At 38.9% G+C, this 19,011-nt stretch overlaps 1 protein-coding gene across 1 annotated transcript in view; it reads left to right on the top strand.

The window, feature by feature from the left end:
* Positions 1-4,163: 4,163 nt before the first annotated feature.
* CRHR1 (corticotropin releasing hormone receptor 1) overlaps positions 4,164-19,011 on the top strand; it is a 327,518-nt gene continuing 312,670 nt past the window's right edge. The window contains exons 1-2 of the mRNA XM_073607633.1: positions 4,164-4,524; positions 7,242-8,093. Coding sequence (XP_073463734.1) covers positions 8,055-8,093 — 39 coding nt within the window. The 5' untranslated portion in view covers positions 4,164-4,524; positions 7,242-8,054. The remainder of the gene's footprint in view (positions 4,525-7,241; positions 8,094-19,011) is intronic.

The raw sequence follows: 19,011 nt of genomic DNA, 5'->3' as shown, positions 1-19,011 counted from the left end.
TCATCCGATCCCTCCATAGGCAGCAGCGGCGCCTGACAAGCCCCTCCCCGCTCAGTGAGCAGAGAGGGACCTGTCATCCGCCGGCTCAGCGGAGATCAATGGAGAGATCGCCCATTGAGCCGACGGACTGAGGCGGGCTCCGTGGAAACGGAGTCCGTCTGGTGTGAATGAGGCCTAAAGACCTAAACAGAAAATACAGAAAATTTTGAAAAAAACATGTTTTTCTTTGTTTTTGTTTTAAAATTTTGCAAATAAATAATTTTAGACCAAAATGTATTTTTCTACATTTCTTTCATAAAAAAATAACCCAAATCCATGTATATTATTTAGTCTGTGTGAACGTTATGAAGTCTACAAGCTCTGGTATATATATTTGAAAGTTAATCCAGATCCCGATGGCCTAATTTCTTGCGTACAAATATCCCCCAAATGACCCCTTTTTTGGAAAGTAGACAGTCCAAGGTATTTAGTAAGAGGCATGGGGAGTTTTTGAAGTAGGAATTTTTTGTTACAATTTTTTGGAAAATTAAGAAATTAAATAAAATCTGTGTTTTTTCCACAATTTAATTTTTTTTACATGCTATCACCAGTGCAGTACAGCGTCATCATATGACTGGTGTCAGTGATCAGGGATACTGACTGGTGACAGTATGTAAAAAAAAAAAAAAAAATCAATACATTTTTTTATTCAATTTTTAAAAAAATGTTTTCATTTTTTACTATTTTTTTACATATATTTATCAGAGTAGTTCAGTGTCACCATGGTGACACTGTACTACTCTGGGGGGTGATCAAGGATTTTTTTACACTGTTTTTGCTTAGAACAGTGATGTTCACTGTTCTAAGCAATATTTATCTGTCATGAATGACTTTCCATTCAAGACAGCTTGCTTTCTGTTGACATGTTGCGATTGGTTACAGCTAATCACATGATATAGACTGTCAGGTACCATGTGATAGCTGTGGGTCAATCACAGCTTTACAACACTAAGCAAGCAGTTATGAATGTAAACCATACGCCCATGTGCCTGGTGATGTACCAGTACGTCACCCAGCCTAGCTGTGTCGCCCCTTAGCAGTATTTGTACTGTTCACAGGCGGCAAGTAGTTAAAGTGGTTCTAAGGGCTTTTTTTTTTTTTCAATTAAAATAAAAAAAAGTTTTCTACTTTCCTGCTCTGTGCAACAAGCATGAATGCTGTGTGAGGACCCAGCAGTAAAGAAAATCACTTTTTCATAACTGTGACGGGGTGAATGATCAGCTTTTCTACCAAACTCCCTGTGTATACTCTAGAATATTGCAAAGAAAGTCCAGTATAGGGCACAAAATACAGCACTTCTGTTAGTTGCCCCCTCTAGAAAATTCTTCATAAGACTGTATTAATTGTGAGGGCAATGGAATTGGTATAGATGAGATCAACCTTCAACAACCATGCTGAAGACGGGGAGATTTCCCTCCCTGTGTTCCAGAAATCAGTCAAAAGGATTACATTCGTATTGACCCATGATGGATTACTTACTTGTTGACCAATGATGGAGAAATCCATTTTGAGTGGTGTTGCCTTTAAAAACCAGTGGGCACTGACACTTCAAATTGAGTGATTCACTTCGACAAAGTTATTCATTATATACCAGCTTGTTAGCTATATGTCTTTTCAATGCAAACAGGATAAGAAAAAATGATCAATTATGGATTCATTATTAGTTATTTGAAAATGCACAGACACACAAAACCAATACTTTTATTTTATTTTATTCCCACTTTCAAGACATGTCTCCTAACAAAGGCCATTGTTGAAATTCTTGTTTACCATTATGGGCTCATGCACACTACTGTTTTTACAGGTGTTTGAGCTTTTATTTCCATGCCTCTAAAGGCTAATGCACACTGCAGCCAAAAGAAGCTCAAAGAAGATACTCCTACAGGCATTTTAGCTTTTTTTTTTTTTTTTTACTTTTATTTTTCTGGAAACTCCCCTCCATGTTAGTCAATGTATTTTCAATTAAAAAATGTTCCCACAATGGGACAAGACTCAATATAACTTATAATGTCAAGAAGAAACGAATGAAAGAGTCACAAAGTAATATGATGATGAGCCAGGATGGTAGCCAATGCAAGTACATATAAAGGTGCTAAAACAGTAAATGTAAGAAGACATGAAGCAGGAAATTTAGACATGATCTCATGAGACACTGCTAAGATGAAAAATAATACAGAGTATAAATTTTACATAGACAAAGAGGAACAATATAAAGCAAGGAAAAAGATTCCAAGATCTGCAGAATCAAATGTTTGAGGTCACCACATCCCAAGAATGTAGGAAAAACAAGAGACCCCCTTTGATGGGTGGGACTTTGAAAGTGACCAAAAACAATTGTATCATATTAAAAAAGTTTATTACAAAATAGTCTATTCAGTGAAAAAACTTAAGTCGTAAAAGACAAGAGTGTACATTAACATTTGTATGGATTATGATACATATACAGACACGTGTAGGCTTTTTGGATGAACCCAACGTTTCCGGCTTGATGCCCTTCTTCAGGGTTTTTTTTTTAACATACAGAGTCAGGTGTCTATTAGAAAAGCATATATATATCAGTAAATCAGCATTAATACAGATGATATATATGTATCAAGAATAGAATAAGGATAAAATTACATAAAAGCACAAAACATTATTCTCTGAAGAAGGGCATCAGGCCGGAAACGTCGGATTCATCCAAAAAGCCTACATGTGTCTGTATATGTATCATAATCCATACAAATGTTAATGTACATTTTTGTCTTTTACGACTTAAGTCTTTTTACTGAATAGACTATTTTGTAATAAACTGTTTTTGGTCACTTTCAAAGTCCCACCCATCAAGGGGGTCTCGTTTTTCCAATATTAGTCAAGGGGTGTCAGAGTAAACCATAATAATATAATAATATATAATATTATAATTAATTAATAATAATATACCAGTACCATAATTGTGCTAAATAGTCTGCCGTGCTACAAAGTAATCATCTAAGTGGTGCCTGTAAATACCCTTACATGCTCTGAATGCCCTAAATATCAAACGGGAAATGCTGGGGAAGATTGGCCAGATTGCAACACTGCCAGGAAGAGTCATAGTTTGCATATTAGGAATCACTGGGATTCATAAATTATATATTTTAAACAGGAACGTACTAAATTGCTAAATATAATTATTTGGGGTTTTTCGGTATATCTCAGTCCGATAGCTGACATCTTCCAGTATTCTCCATTCGGGTCCATCTCATACACTTTATCATGCTGAATTACAACACAGCGTGTACAGAGCAGGATAAGCCCTTTTGCAGCACAAGAGGTAAGCATATCCTAATGCCCCGTACACACGATCGGAAATTCCCCCAGCAAAAGTCCGATGTGAGCTTTTGTTCGGAAATTCCGACCGTGTGTATGCTCCATCAGACATTAGCTGGCGGAATTCCCGCCAGCAAAAGATTGACAGCAGGTTCTCTATTTTTTGGAAATTGCGATCGTCTGTACAAATTTCGACGTGCAAAATTCCTACGCATGCTCGGAAACAATTCGATGCATGCTAGGAAGCATTGAACTTCATTTTCTCGGCTCGTCATAGTTTTGTACGTCACCACGTTCTTGACGGTCGAAAGTTCAGAGAACTTTTGTGTGACCGTGTGTATGCAAGCCAAGCTTGAGCGGAATTCCGCCGGAAAAACCATCCAAGATTTTTCCGATGGAAAATCCGCTCGTGTGTACAGGGCATTACAGGGTTAGACCTGTTCAACTATGACATACTAAGAAGGCATATCCGCACACAGAAGCAAAATCTCAAATCCATGCCCGTTTGGATGCCAGTTAAGAGTCAAAGTGACAAGATAGAAAAGAAATTGTTTCAAATAAAGATATAGGACTATCTTACATGGTGAATTTCAATATCAACAGTGCTTCACAGAGTTCTTTAATAAAAGTTTTTATGTACTGTAGGTTTCTAAAAATTCAAATACCAGGAGAGACAGAGATATACGGAATGAAGCTGTGCAAAAACAATATACTGTACATTTAGTACAAAGTGTGGGAGAGAAACAGAGGAAGGAGGGAGATGGATGCAGAGAAACGGTGATGTTAGGTGAGGAGGGGGAGAGATAAGAGAAGAAAGTGCATTGATACAGCACAGGAGATCTTAACACACAAAAGAGCAGTTAAAGGGAGGGGAGAGGAGAGTTGGACTCTATCCAGCAAGAAAATGTGTAGGAGAAACAGAGGGAAGACAGGGACTGCTCTGTACAGTTAGGAAGAAGCGAAGGGATTCCCCCATATGAGAGATCCCCCCCACCCTCCAGGTTAGGAGAGCAAACAGCTGATGTCCCTGCCTTTGCTGACTGTCACAATACTGCTCTCCCTCTGCAGTGCGGGGATGTTTGGCTGTGTAATCTCTGGAAGGGACGCCAGGGGCTACAAAGGACTCAAAGACCTGCAGATGAGCTGGGGGTGAACTCACCCCGAACAAAACAGGACATTACTGCCAGCAAGAGGGTGAGACATTAACAAATACTAAAGGGAAGAGAGGGGGGGAAATGGGCATATTCCACATCTCAATCACTCTGTTCAAGGCTATTTTTTTTTAAATGCTTGCTAAAATAGGAAGCTAAAAAACATGCTTTGGCAGCTTAGCACCTGCAATATACATAATGTCAGCAGATATTGGGATTAAAGTAAACAGGGTGCTTCTTCATTTTTGAGAATTATTAAAGGAGTCAATATTGAAATACCCAAAATGTATTACAGGATTAAACTACAAGGGTTGTAACTTAAAGCAGGTTGAAGAATGCATGGATGCTCTCAATGATTCTAGGGTATGAATAGAAGTGATTATATCTGGACCTTTTTTTTTTTTTTTTTTTTATGCAATCATTTTTTAGAAGAAAGAGAGAAATGACCACACCAAACATTTTCTTTCCTTCTCTCCTTTTGCGTTCCTTCTGATGCAGTCATGGCATAAGTAAAATAAGGATGCACAGGCAGATTGACAGTGACAAACTGTTCTGTTTTTTAGCAGAAGTAACTGGTCAGGGAGAGACAGGTGGGCAGGAAAAAGAATCAGAAAAAAAAGAGCTAGTGTGTGAAATCTAAAACTGTTAAACCCACATCCATTACATACAGCTGTCGGACTAGCAAGGGGACAGCAGTGGAATCACACTAAACAATGTCCCCACCAGTGAATTTAGGTATTCTCACAAGACCTTTTGACTCGGTGTCACAAAGATGTCAAGGACAGAGGAGATTCCTCATGCTTTTGCTTCCTCCCCAAAGAGACATACCGAGGGGCTCTCAAAATGAAACTGAAGAAAGCACATAATGTTTCTCTTCATATTTAATTATTTACCTGATATATTTATATTTTTGATTATATTTAATTGATACAGTATTTAATTCACTTTATTTTTTTTACAGCACTAACATATTATACAACACTTTAATAAGTCACTATTCATATTATTGTGCGCACTGGAGGTGCTTACAATCTAATGTCAATGTTTCTGACAAACCATGCACAGTATGGCCAAACTTGGTGATAGCTGGTTAACCTAAAATTGGAAGAGGAAACCAGAGCACCCGGTGGAAACTTGAAAAAACGCAGGGAGCACATAAAAACTTTAAGCAAAAAGTGTACTTAAAGAGCTAAAATATACAGTTGGACTTCAAGGCTAAAATGTAAGTCCTAAGCCAATCACTTAGCATGCTACTGTAAGGAGCCCATTGCATGTAAGACAAGAAATTAAAAAAAAGACAACCCACTAAACAATATATTATAACTTTTTAAATAGATCTTAATTTCTGAACCATGCAGTTTTAGAGATATCGCCCTCTGCTACCCTTTCATTTTATATCAAGGCACTTGCATGACATACAGCAGTGAAGTAATAATTAAATAATAAATTATGGCTGACTCTTATGCCTCGTACACATGATCGGACTTTCCGACAACAAAACCGTGTATTTTTGTTCGAAGGTTGCTGGCTCCAACTTGTCTTGCATACACACGGTCACACAAATGTTGGCCAACAATTACGAACGCAGTGAGGTACAAGACGTACGTGATATTTCCATTACGAACACTAGTTTTACTAGACCGAGCGCTTCCGGCTCTTACTTTATTCCGAGCATGCGTGTTTGTACTTTGGACTTTTGTTCAACGGACTTGTGTACACACGATCGGAGAGTCCGACAACACACATTTTTTAGCGGAAAATTAGAGAGCATGCTAGCCAACATTTGTTGGCAGAAAGTCCAACAACAAATGTCCGATGGAACATACACACGGTCGGACTTACCACCAGCAAGCTCACATCCAACATTTCCCGTCGGAAAATCCGATCGTGTGTACGCGGCATAAGTCTGCATGGTTAATCTTTGATTGAATCAATCAATGGCAAAGCCAACAAAATATACTACAAATACACAATCAACACTCTTGGATTTTATTGAACATTAAACTATGACCTATACCAGTGTTTCTCAGCTCCAGTCCTCAAGGCGCCCCAACAGGTCATATTTTCAGGATTTCCCTCAGATGAAACAGCTGTGGTAATTACTAAGGCAGTGAAACTGATCAAATCACCTGTGAAAAGTAATGGGAAGCCTGAAAACATGACCTGTTGGGGTGCCTTGAGGACTGGAGTTGAGAAACACTGACCTATACAAACATCTGGTCCAAACCTCTAATTTAATAGTAAATACCGGTAAGCTGAATTACCCCCAGTCTTCAGGAGAAGGGCCTCACTCTCCCTTAATTATTGAATTTACATCATGGATGATATAGGAGTTGGAGTGAAATTACCATGCATAAAAAGAACACTCAAGATTAAGGGAAACCTCACTACAGGAGTATCCAAGGGACAAAAGAATACATTGAGTGAATCCAGCACTAAATTGGTACATCAATGTGGATATTTTATTATTATTAATTTATGCTTTTCATACAAAAATTGAATAATAAAAAAACCTTGCTTCAATGTTACTTCGATATGTAAACTTACACATAATTTCCTCCTTAAATAACCTGACTTTGTATTAATTTTATGTAAATAAACTATTGTCAGGCAAAATAGGCATGACTTCATGTCATTTTTATTTGCAATTAAATGAACTAAGCTTCCATCATGATCGAGTCGGTGTTCACTGATGCACTGTATATCTTAGGGCTCTAAACATAAATAGAAGTTTTAGACTCTTTTTATTTTCCTCTTTAGGTTTTATTCTTCTTGACGATAAGAACCATTCAAAGAGTGATCACTGGATAGAGGTGGCTGGAAGAGAGAACACTGGGATCATACCTTGGGAAAGAAGGAGCAGAGGGAGGGAGAGGCAGGAAAGGAGGAGGAGGGAGAGAAAAGAGTGCAGAGAGAGGCAGGGATACAGGATGCAGAGGTACAGTACAGAGATTCACAAGAGAAATGAAAGAAAACCTGATGCGGGAAGGTTTTGCCAAATGTAGCAGAGGAGCTGAAGAAAGCAGAATAGCAAAAAAGAAGCTGGAGAGCAGTACAAAATCAACAGAGAATGGGAGATAGAGAGTAAAGGAACCAAAGAACAGGAGAAAAAAGATCACACATGAATTGGGAATTGGAGAGAACAAGATACACAGTAAGAAGGAAAGCAACTCACAGGAAGAATGTAGAATATTAAGATGCAAAACGCGGAAAAAAGGGAGATAACTGATCCTTGAAAAGCTGACCTCACTAAATACACCTGTCTTTTTCTGCCTTGTCCAACTATTCTTCAGTCAACCTTCTTCATATCTGGAGACCAACCACTTAAACCACAACAGCTTTTCATTCCTACTCACCTGTTTATATTCGAGGTTCGTGTGCTCTGTATTCCCTTGTAGTTTGAACCAGGAAAAGTCTGTCCTAAATGGGTGAGAAACACTTTCTGTACAATTGAGTCCTACTGACACATCTGGCTACATTTATAGAGGGAATAAAGCACTGCGATATAACTTGTGTCACCTGACTTTTGGGGTTTTCTCTATTAGTGAACATTGTTAAATTCCTAAGAATAGAATGCTGCTATCAAAATCTCCATTGCTACTATTTGTGCAGGTAAGACAACATTTAGTATTTATTTCTGTTTTTGGCTTTTATCTGTGCCACCTACCTTTGTATAGTCGTGGAATGGATTTTGTTTAATGTATAATAAAAGATTTATTTGGAAATAGAGGGATTGTAAGGTGATATAACACATGTTGGTTGAGGTCTTCTGTCAAAGTGAACTGCTCGAAGACCTTCACTGCTTAACTGTGGATGTTTGCATTTGGAATTATCCCACAACGAGAGCCTAACAAGGAAACCTTTGTGTCTTTCTGAGGATTATCCTCAAATGGGGGGGATTCATAAAAAGCATCTAATACAAACTTTGTTCCAAACAGAGCACAGCCAATCAGCAATTACATTTCCATTTTCTAAGCTGTGATAAAAATTAAATATAGAGGCTGAATGGCTGCTATGGACAAGAGTACTAGTTGAGTACAAGTTGAGGAACTTGTCTTAGATACTTTTTTTATTAATTCACCTCAATGCAGGAATGTGAAACATTTAGCAATAGCGGAAAAAGTATGCTATAAAAATATTATATAAGAGAAAAAAAAAGGCAACTCAAATACATGATCAGTGACCTATGATGAATACAAAATAAAACATGTTTGTTACAATAATTTGCAACCACAAAAGACAGTCGGTACAAAGATTATTCTGACATAATGTACTTCATGTCTTTCAATTTTATTAAAGATTAGTTCCTCCTTTTGCTACATATACCTTTTCTTTTTTTTTTCTCCTTATAAGGTTTTTATTAGATACTTTTTCATAAAACTTCCCATCACACCATGTAACTCCTCCCTATAACCTACGCGTTGTTTTCATATCCTCACAACTCCTCCTGTCACTCCATTCTCTCTCTACTACTACTTTTCATATAAGGGCAATCAATAAATTATATAATATGTTGCAACAGTACAGCAGCTACACTTCACGTTTTTACAGGTTGTTAGATGAATGAGTTATAAACCACAGCCAACACTCAATATCGGAAATATAAAATGATAGGGTAAGGATGTATCCGATTTTTTTCCTGTATATTTTGTGAACCTCATTTTTAAACCCCCCCCCCCCTGGTAAATAAAGGACAATGGTTCTACATAATAACTTTAACGTTTTGATGCTGTTAAGTGCATACCTGAGCCATTCTCCCAACGTTTATTTTCTATCTTACATAGTTACATAGTAGGTGAGGTCAAAAAAAGACACAAGTCCATCAAGTCCAACCTATGTATGTGATTATATGTCAGTATTACATTGTATATCCCTGTATGGTGTGGTCGTTCAGGGATCTTGCTTGGTGGTTAATGGGTAGTTTAAGATGCAGCTTCATTTAACTAAAGCAATTACTTAGTATTGTGATTCGATCTCCCACAAACCAGCAATTTCGTAAATTGTGAGTCGATCTTTCACAAACCAGCAATTAATCGCTACTGCTAGTCTGCATGTGTTTAGCTTTAAAAAAAAAAAAAAGGCGAACATTCGTGTCCAAATTTTTGTTTGTACCTATATACATACGGCTACCTGTTGCTTGTTGACTCGTTGCCTTATCATCTTTTTATTTTAAACTGCTACATATTAAATGCATCTGTTTTGTACTTTATATAAGTGACTAAATCCAATACAAATGTTTAGGATTAAAAAACCCAGTGATGAAAGTGGATGGATGCAAGGCTGTAGATGAAAAACAAGTGCCTGGAGTGGAATTTGTCCATAATTTGCTTGCTAGCTAATTTGCTGAACATCATATATTACAAAGTGGTAATTTGTATAAATTTGAAATCAACATGGTACATGGTGAAAATGCTACTTTGGTATCTTCTGTGTGGTCTGCTGATTTAGAGGTCCGATGTGTACAGGTCCAGTGTCTTAACAAATGACTTGCAGCATTGTCACTGATGTTTCATGCTCTACTTACCTGTTAAGACAAAACGATGCTTCATTAGCTATGGCTAACAGTAGAAACTAGTGGCACTGCAGGTATTCATAGCTGTGTTATTGACAGAAGTGTTCATCACGTTACTAGTGAACTGATTTACTACCTTCACTGTATGATGGCAATTGGTGCATACCAATAGTGATACACAGCAGTGTATTTTTTATATTGCTGTGCAATATTTTTCCACAATTCAGAATAATTTATTTTGCACAAATACCTGGTGTAAAGACTTAGTCCAGTTTTTTTGTGCCAGTTGCTAAGGAAAATCACAACATTGCTGTATAAAATAGCCAATGATTAAAGCCTAATGTGCTTAGAAATGAATTTTTGTATATCATTCAGTTTACAAGACACTGATTTCCCAGAAATGAAAGACAGACATGTTTACCTGCTCTTTAATACATTTGTTAACTGTATGTTGTATGCTACACAAAGTGACCGATGATGGCTAATTCATATAATCTGTGAATATATAAATACCGTATTTATCGGCGTATAACACGCACCGGCGTATAACACGCACCCCAAGTTTAGGAGGGAATTTTAAGAAAAAAACTTTTAGGAGGAAAGTTTAAGGAAAAAAACTTACATTTAAATGCCCATCAATGCAGCCTCATCAGTGTCCATCTGCAGCCTTGTCAGTGTCCTTCTGTAGTGTTGTCCCTGATTGCAGCCTTGTCCCCCATTGCAGCCTTGTCCCCCATTGCAGCCTTGTCCCCATTGCAGCCTTGTCCCCATTGCAGCCTTGTCCCCCCATTGCAGCCTTGTCCCCATTGCAGCCTTGTCCCCCATTGCAGCCTTGTCCCCCATTGCAGCCTTGTCCCCCATTGCAGCCTTGTCCCCATTGCAGCCTTGTCCCCCATTGCAGCCTTGTTAGTGTCCATCTGTAGTCTTGTACCCGATTGCAGCCTTGTCAGTGTCCATCTGTAGTCTTGTCCCCCATTGCAGCCTTGTCAGTGTCCATCTGTAGTCTTGTACCCGATTGCAGCCTTGTCAGTGTCCCTCTGTAGCCTTGCCCTGTGTCGTTTGCATCTTTGAAAATGGCGCCGCCGTTCTCGACGTTCTCGCTTTCGGCCATTCTCGGCGGCTCTCGGCGGCCCTCGGCCTCTTTCGGCCATTCGGGATCGGCGTATAACACGCACCCATGATTTTCCCCTGATTTTCAGGGGAAAAAAGTGCGTGTTATACGTCGATAAATATGGTATATATATATATATATATATATATATATATATATATATATATATATATATATATATATAATGGGTATCTTTCACGTAGGGTTGCTTATTGCTTAAAGTGGTGTTCCGGTCAAAATTATACTTTTTAAATAAAAATACCCCTATAATACACAAGCCTAATGTATTCTAGTAAAGTTAGTCTGTAAACTAAGGTCTGTTTTGTTAGTTTATAGCAGTAGTTTGTTATTTTATAAACTTACAGCAGGATGTGGCCATCTTAAGTGTGGGCATCTGAAGCCAGACTGTATTTCTTCCTGGATCTCATCCTTGCAGATCTCGCACATGCTCAGTGCAGCACAAGCAGTGTAATAGGTTTCAGGTCAGGTTTCCATAGAAACGGCAGTGTCAGTGGAAGTTGACGCCCCTTCCCAGAAGGCATTGCAAACAGGAAATGATGCGATGGGCCACGGCCAGGGAGGAGGAAGTGAAAAATGAATACAGCAGATATACAGTAGGTGCTGAGAAAAAAAATAAAAATATATCCAATTTGTTTACAGTGCACAGTTTAGTGAGGGATGCTGAGGAGTTGTAAAAGTGGGTGGAACTCCACTTTAAAGTAAACCTGTCCCAAACTTGGGCAATTCAAACAGAGCATTTGCTAAAAATGCATAAGCAGGGGCCACTCTCTGTGGAAACCACATTTAAACTGTTCAGTAGATCCAGACATACCAGATGTAAAGACAGCTGAAAGTATCTGATTTTGGTGTCAGGTGGTCTTTTCGGAAGTGAAAATTATTTGGTCAGCTAAAAGACAAAGTTATTCATTTGTGCGCGTGCAGCCATGTTCTGAATGAAAACCAAACAAAACTAAGGCCTACCTTCAGCCTTGACAATCCACGTGACTGCACAGCAGTACTTGCCAAATAATTTCCACATAAAAAGGAAATATGTGAGTACGTGTATGTGTTTCAAACATTTCTAACAATTGAATGATAAGAAAGAAAATATTATATAAAGTTACATAGTTACATAGTTAGTCAGGTTGAAAAAAGAAAAAAGTCCATCTAGTTCAACTATAAAAAAAACAAAAATAACTAAAATAAAAAATATCATACAATCCCATATACACAATCCTATACCCACAGTTGATCCAGAGGAAGGCGAACCCCCCCCCCAGAAAAACGGGATCCAATTTGCTCCAGCAGGGAAAAATTCCTTTCTGATCCCAGAGAGGCAATCGGATTTTCCCTGGATCAACTTTACCTATAAATGTTAGTACCCAGTTATATTATGTACATTTAGGAAAGAATCCAGGCCTTTCTTAAAGCAATCAACTGAACTGGCCAGAATCACCTCTGGATGGAGTCTATTCCACATTTTCACAGCTCTTACTGTGAAGAAACCTTTTCGTATTTGGAGATGAAATCTCTTTTCCTCTAGACGTAAAAGTGCACCCTTGTCCTCAGTGCTGACCGTAAAGAGAATAACTCAACAACAAGTTCACTATATGGACCCCTTATATATTTATACATGTTGATCATATCTCCCCTTAATCTCCTCTTCTCAACAGTGAGCAAGTTCAGTTCCTCTAATCTTTCCTCATAGCTGAGCTCCTCTATGCTTATCAGTTTGGTTGTCCTTCTCTGCACTTTCTCCAGTTCCCCGATATCCTTTTTGAGAACCGGTGCCCAAAACTGAACTGCAAATTCCAGATGAGGTCTTACTAATGATTTGAACAGGGGCAAAATGATATCTCTCTCTCTGGAGTCCATACCTCACTTAATACAAGAAAGGACTTTGCTATCTTTGGAAACCACAACTTGGCATTGCATGCTATTATTGAGCTTATGATCTAGCAAAACCCCGAGATCCTTCTCCACTATGGATCCCCCCAGCTGTACTTCCCCTAGTATATATGATGCATGCATATTCTTAGCCCCCAAGTGCATAACTTTACATTTATCAACATTAAACCTTATTATGCAAGGTCATTGGACTCAATTAAGAGATATAGGTGATATAGAGAGCTTGGGTAACTATACTATACTTACTATGGGGCCCTGTCATTTGTAGTTATTGCAGTTATACTTCAGGCACTTAGTAGTCTGGCTCATATTATACTAAAAAGTTAATACAGCGGTAAGAAAAGGTAATTTGACATAAAATATGACCCAATCCTCATCTAAGTCACAACAATAGACAAACACAATATACTTAAGCTGATAACAGACACACAATTACAATTCTAACTTCTTGTGTCTTTATTGAACACACCCTTAAAACATTCACAGTGATGAAAAAAAAAGTAAGTGAACCTTTAGAGTTCATAGCTGGCTAATCTTCAGTTCGCAGCAATTACTTCAAGTGCAAGTGCTTTTGGTAGCTTTAGATTGGACATGCACAACATTCAGAAGACATTTTTCACCACTCCTCTTTACAAAACTGCTTCAGCTCAGACACATTTGTAGGATGTCTGATGTGAACAGCTCTCTTGATGTCACTCCACAGCATCTCTATGGGGTTAAGGTCTGGGCTCTGACTGGCCCACTCCAAAATGCACATTTTCTTTTTCTGAAACCAGTCTGTGGTGGATTTACTTGAGTGCTTAGGCTAATTGTCCTACTGCATCACCCAACTTCTATGAAAATGCAGCTGGCGGACAGCCGCCCTGACATTATCCTGTAGGAGGTACAAGTTGGTAAATAATTCAAGCCCCCCCCCCCGATGATGGCAAGTGGTACAGGCCCTGAGGCAGTGAAGCAAGCCCAAATCATGATGTTCCCTCCACCATACTTCACCGCTGGGGTGATGCTTTGATGTTGATAAACCGTGCCCTTTTTGCACCATACATAGTGCTGAATATTCTTCCCGAACAATTGAATGTATGTTTAATCATCCCACAAAACATTTCCAAGCTGAGTTGAAGTATGCCAAGGTGCTCTTTGGCAAACTTCAGGCATGGAGTAACTTTTTTTAGAGACCAGCAGCTTCCTCTATACCTCTCTGCCACAGACACCCTGCCTGTTCAAAGACTTCAGTATGGTAGACCGATGAACAGGCATGTTTGCCAGTTCCAGTGATGTCTTCAAGCCTTTAACTGTTACTCATGGGTTCTTCTTTACCTCATTGAAGATTCACCATTGTGCCCTAGGAGACATCTTTGCTGGGCACCTACTTCTAGGAAGAGTAGCCACAGCACTAAACTGTCTCCATTTATAGACAATTTGTCTGTCAATTGATGGATGCCTAAACACCTTGAGATTGCTTTGCATCCTTTTCCTGCCTTAAGCTTGGTTCACATATATGTGGTGCAGGAAACGCAGCGAATCCTGTGCATTTACAGCACCGCATTAAAATCGCACAACGTTCATGCGAACTGCAGTGGCTGTCAATGTTAAGTTAAAGACCCCAAAACCCAGTGCGATTGACAAAATTGGATCGCATAGGTGTGAACATTCATGCAATCCTATTCCAGAGCTGGAAAAAGAGGGTCCTGCACATTTTTTTTGTGCGGATACGGTGCAATATGAGCCATATGAATGCATGGCTCAAACCGTAATGTACAGACATTGCATGTGATTTGAATGGGCATGTTGTGCGATTTCTATCTAACTCACATGCGGTGTCCCGCACCGCATATATGTGAGCTTAGCCTTATGCAGATCAACTACTCTTGATCGTATGTCTTCAGAGAGATCAAAACTACCCCGTTTCCCCAAAAATAAGACCTAGCGTGATTGTCGGTGATGGCTGCAATATAAGCCTTACCCCCCAAATAAGCCCTAGTTAAAGTCCTTGTAGGTCTTACTTTCAGGGTAGGGCATATTTTTGGGGAAACAGGGTAACTGTTGCTAAAAAAAAAAAAAAAAAAAACTGCTTAGGTCCCAATCAACTTTAGGGAGTAAAGGTCTTGAAATTAAAAATCCAGAAAGTTTATAAACAGGAAACTCCGCTTTTGCTATTACAACCCCTCCAGTGTGGGGAATACCTGTCAATCTCAACCAACCTAAGGGAGCTGGGATCTTTATTACAGTATGTTGGGGTAAAAAACGTTTAGAGAGACTATGACCTCTAAATCCATTTTTGATATTCGCAATGGGTGACATTGAGAGTGGACTTTTTTTTTATACCTTTAATGCTTATTTTTATTTTCATGTAATATTGTTTTGGTCACACCGTTTAGTTTATTAGGTTTTAAGGTGGAATTTCACATTGGTTTCTTGTCAAACAATATGTTTTCACATATAGAAACAGTTGATAAGATGCCATCAATGTAATTGTGGATATAATAGGATTTTGCACACTTTTTTATCTTAAATAGCCCCAAAATGTGCCTTTAATTGATTGCTTGAATACACAATATATATATATGAAAAAATATTATTGTGATTTGATGCTTATGCATCTAAATTACACATTCTGATGTTCCTTTCCATGAAATGAGCAGGATTCCTATTCTGTAATACAAATGACAAGCGTATTTTTTTCAGGCATAACTCTCAGTGCTATGTGGCTAAATCTTTAGTCTTACACCCCAAGAGTCTGAAATCAGAGCAAAGAGTTGGTAATCCCTTGCACGCATCAGATGCGTCTAACTCCTCTCCGCATGAATAGCGTCAGTTGGTTATTTTGAAACTGTAATCCTTAGATTATGTCTCCCCACTGAGAATATGGAAATGGAGCACACGTAGATAAAGCGTGTAGATGCATTTAGAAACTTCCCAGCAGCTGGAAATGTTACACAAAAATGCATTTTCATAATAAACATATCACATGGGTTGAATATTCCAGACTTTACTAATGAATTACCCACAGCTAATGGGAACATTCCTGGTTTCTCTGCAGAGGTCATATTTATCATTTAAAGATATCTAAGATACTAATGTACTGCTTGCACAACTTTATCAATCTAACATTTGTTATCTTGTCTAGTTAAGTTGTGCTATAAATCAAAATAGTGCACCGCTTTGCAAATTTTACGCCAAATGATAAATATTTACCAGTGAATGAATATAAAATTCAAAATAATCCAAATATATAAGTCATGCCATGTAAATGAGATATTAACACTGTGCCATGTGCAATCACAAGCAATCGATCATACACATGACAATCAGTGAGCAATCACATTGTGCTTAAAGTGGAAGTAAACCCTCCTATTGGTTTCAGCCAAGGAAGCTGCCATCTTGGCCTCTGTTTAATCTACAACTGCCATGATGTTGCACATGTGATCAGTTATGACACCAGCTATTGGATGGTTTGACAGTCTGGTTGGGAGCACAACCAATGGGAGGGTTACATTCCTGGCACGTGCCGGAAATGTAACTGTTACTTGAAACAGTTAAATGGATGGGTTTACTTCCGCTTTACAACAGTTTAATACCATATAAGTGCAAACAAAGACTGTGCAAATTTCCATAAGGTGGTGTTCACCTCTCAAAGATCTTAAACGCGTCCATCCAAAACCAGGAACAGTAAACATGAAATGCTGTTTACCCTCAGACTATAGAGTGGTTAACAGTGCTTGTAAAACGTATCCACAATGTGCTGATGGAACTTAACGTCAACTAGAACCTCAGCTCAAAAGGAGACAGGAACAGAAAGAGCCAAGACTCATTGGGGTTGATTTACTAAAACTGGAGAGTGCAAAATCTGGTGCAGCTGTACATGGTAGTCAATCAGCTTCTAACTTCTTTCAATGAAGCTTTGACCAAAAAAACGTGGAAGCTGATTGGTTTTCTATGTAGAGCTGCACCAGATTTTGCACTCTCCAGTTTTAGTAAATCAACCACATAGTGTAGTAAGTTAAAATGCTCACATTTATTATGAAGTTAAAAAAAAATCCTCTTGGTACCATACATCTGAAAACTGCATTGAAACCAATCCTCCGGCCTGGCATCATTGTGCGTGATAACGTCATGTTTGAGGCGCTGCGCAGTGAAGCTGTGCTACTGACATGGGAATATATAAATGGGCAACTCCTATCCTCATATTGATTAGTGGTTCCAAATTAATAATAACTACTGCAGTAGGGAACAGACACAAAAGATTTGCTCAGCATCTTTCCAAATAACTGTTCTGCTTTATTATGACGCAATTGAAGGTTTTTCTACACATGATTACGTAGGTATCACATTAATATTACAATTGAACATTTATGGTAACAAGGGGCGTAACATAGGCAGACTAATTCTAATCAGGACTCGAAAGAATGCAAACGTGTACTGAAAACTTTATTAGTGCCGTGTGCACAGTGAGGGCAGTATGCAATACATACAAAATAGAATACAATTATATACAGAACTTGCAAATTTCCTTTACACTACTATTTCCCATTCAAAACCTTTTTTTTTCATAAGTTCTAAATGCACCCCATGTAAAACCTTTATGCTGCGTACACACGGTCGGACTTTTCATCTACAAAAGTCCGACGGACGCCGACGGACTAAAGCTGGCTGACAATCCGATCGTGTATGGGCTTCCCCGGACTTTCAGCGGACTTTCAGCGGACTTTTCCAGCCTCAAATCTGACGGACTTTAGATTTGAAACATGCTTCAAATCTTTACGTCGTAACTACGCCGGACCCAGAAATCCGCTCGTCTGTGTGCTAGTCCGACGGACAAAAACCCACGCTAGGGCAGCTATTGGCTACTGGCTATTAACTTCCTTATTTTAGTCCGGTGTACGTCATCACGTACGAATCCGTCGGACTTTTGTGTGATCGTATGTAGGCAAGTCCGTTCGTAAGAAAGTCTGCCGCAAGTCCGACAAAAGTCCGACAAAAGTCCGTCGAAAGTCTGTCGGACAGGCTGTCGGACTTTTGTAGACGAAAAGTCTGACCGCGTGTGAGCGGCATTATTGTCTTTACCTTAAAAAAAAAAAAGAAAGAAAAGAAAACATGCGTTCATATATATATACAGTATGCTTGTATTATACAAGCATGTATGGCTATGAGGAACCAAAAACAGTCAGCTGGAAAAATTCAGACTGTGTCTACAGAAGTTGGAAGGTAACTTCAGAGGCACTGGCGGCTCCCTCGTCCTGACAACATCAACACAATAATTCGTCAAGCATCCACTGGCCATGGATATCTAAAAGTGAACCTGTGCTTTGTCAATGAAGGGCAGAGAAACAGGTTCATTTAAATGCCCCCTTCCAAGAAGCTCATCCTTCCTTTGCTCCCCTATTGTTCCATTCTGCAAGTTTCTTAGTTTGTAACTTACATAGAGCTATGAACTTTCTCCGTGTGGCAGTGCTAGCGCTTGGTGATTGGCTCAGCGCTATCACATGGAGTGAGTCACAGGCTCCTTCACAACCGGACATGCTGTGTATTTTCTTTGCTCCTGGACGCAGAAGTTTTAGGAGAACGGACGGGTAAGTAAGTGCAGTTGGCAAGGGTAGGAGGGATTAATGTGAACCTGTTCTTTTAAAGTGGGCCCAGATTTCATTTAAAGAGAAACTAATATGCAAGTATACTGATCGCACTTAGCCATTTATCTCCCAGTTTGCCATCCTCCAGTGATGACAGCTCCATGTGCTCCATTACCACTCCATCATCTTCCCCATTATTACTTCTGCATCCGGGATTTCCTTCTTCAGTCACAGCCTGTCCAGAGATTATGCAACTCGACTCCAACAGATGCATCCTGGAATTAAATAATATTGGCCGCGTTCATTTCACTCTAGGCATCTTACAGATACCAAACTTAGGGGAAAGGGAAAGAAGTTTTTAGTAGAGCAAAACAAAGTACCAAAAACCTATACATAGTATCATTTAGTTCTGGTTTCAAAGAGATGTATGGA

Source organism: Aquarana catesbeiana, linkage group LG12, assembly GCF_042186555.1.
Source record: "Aquarana catesbeiana isolate 2022-GZ linkage group LG12, ASM4218655v1, whole genome shotgun sequence".
In the NCBI taxonomy this organism is placed as follows: Eukaryota; Metazoa; Chordata; class Amphibia; order Anura; family Ranidae; genus Aquarana; species Aquarana catesbeiana.
The sequence above is the reverse complement of the archived record's forward strand: the minus strand, read 5'-3'. Positions and strand labels throughout refer to the sequence as shown.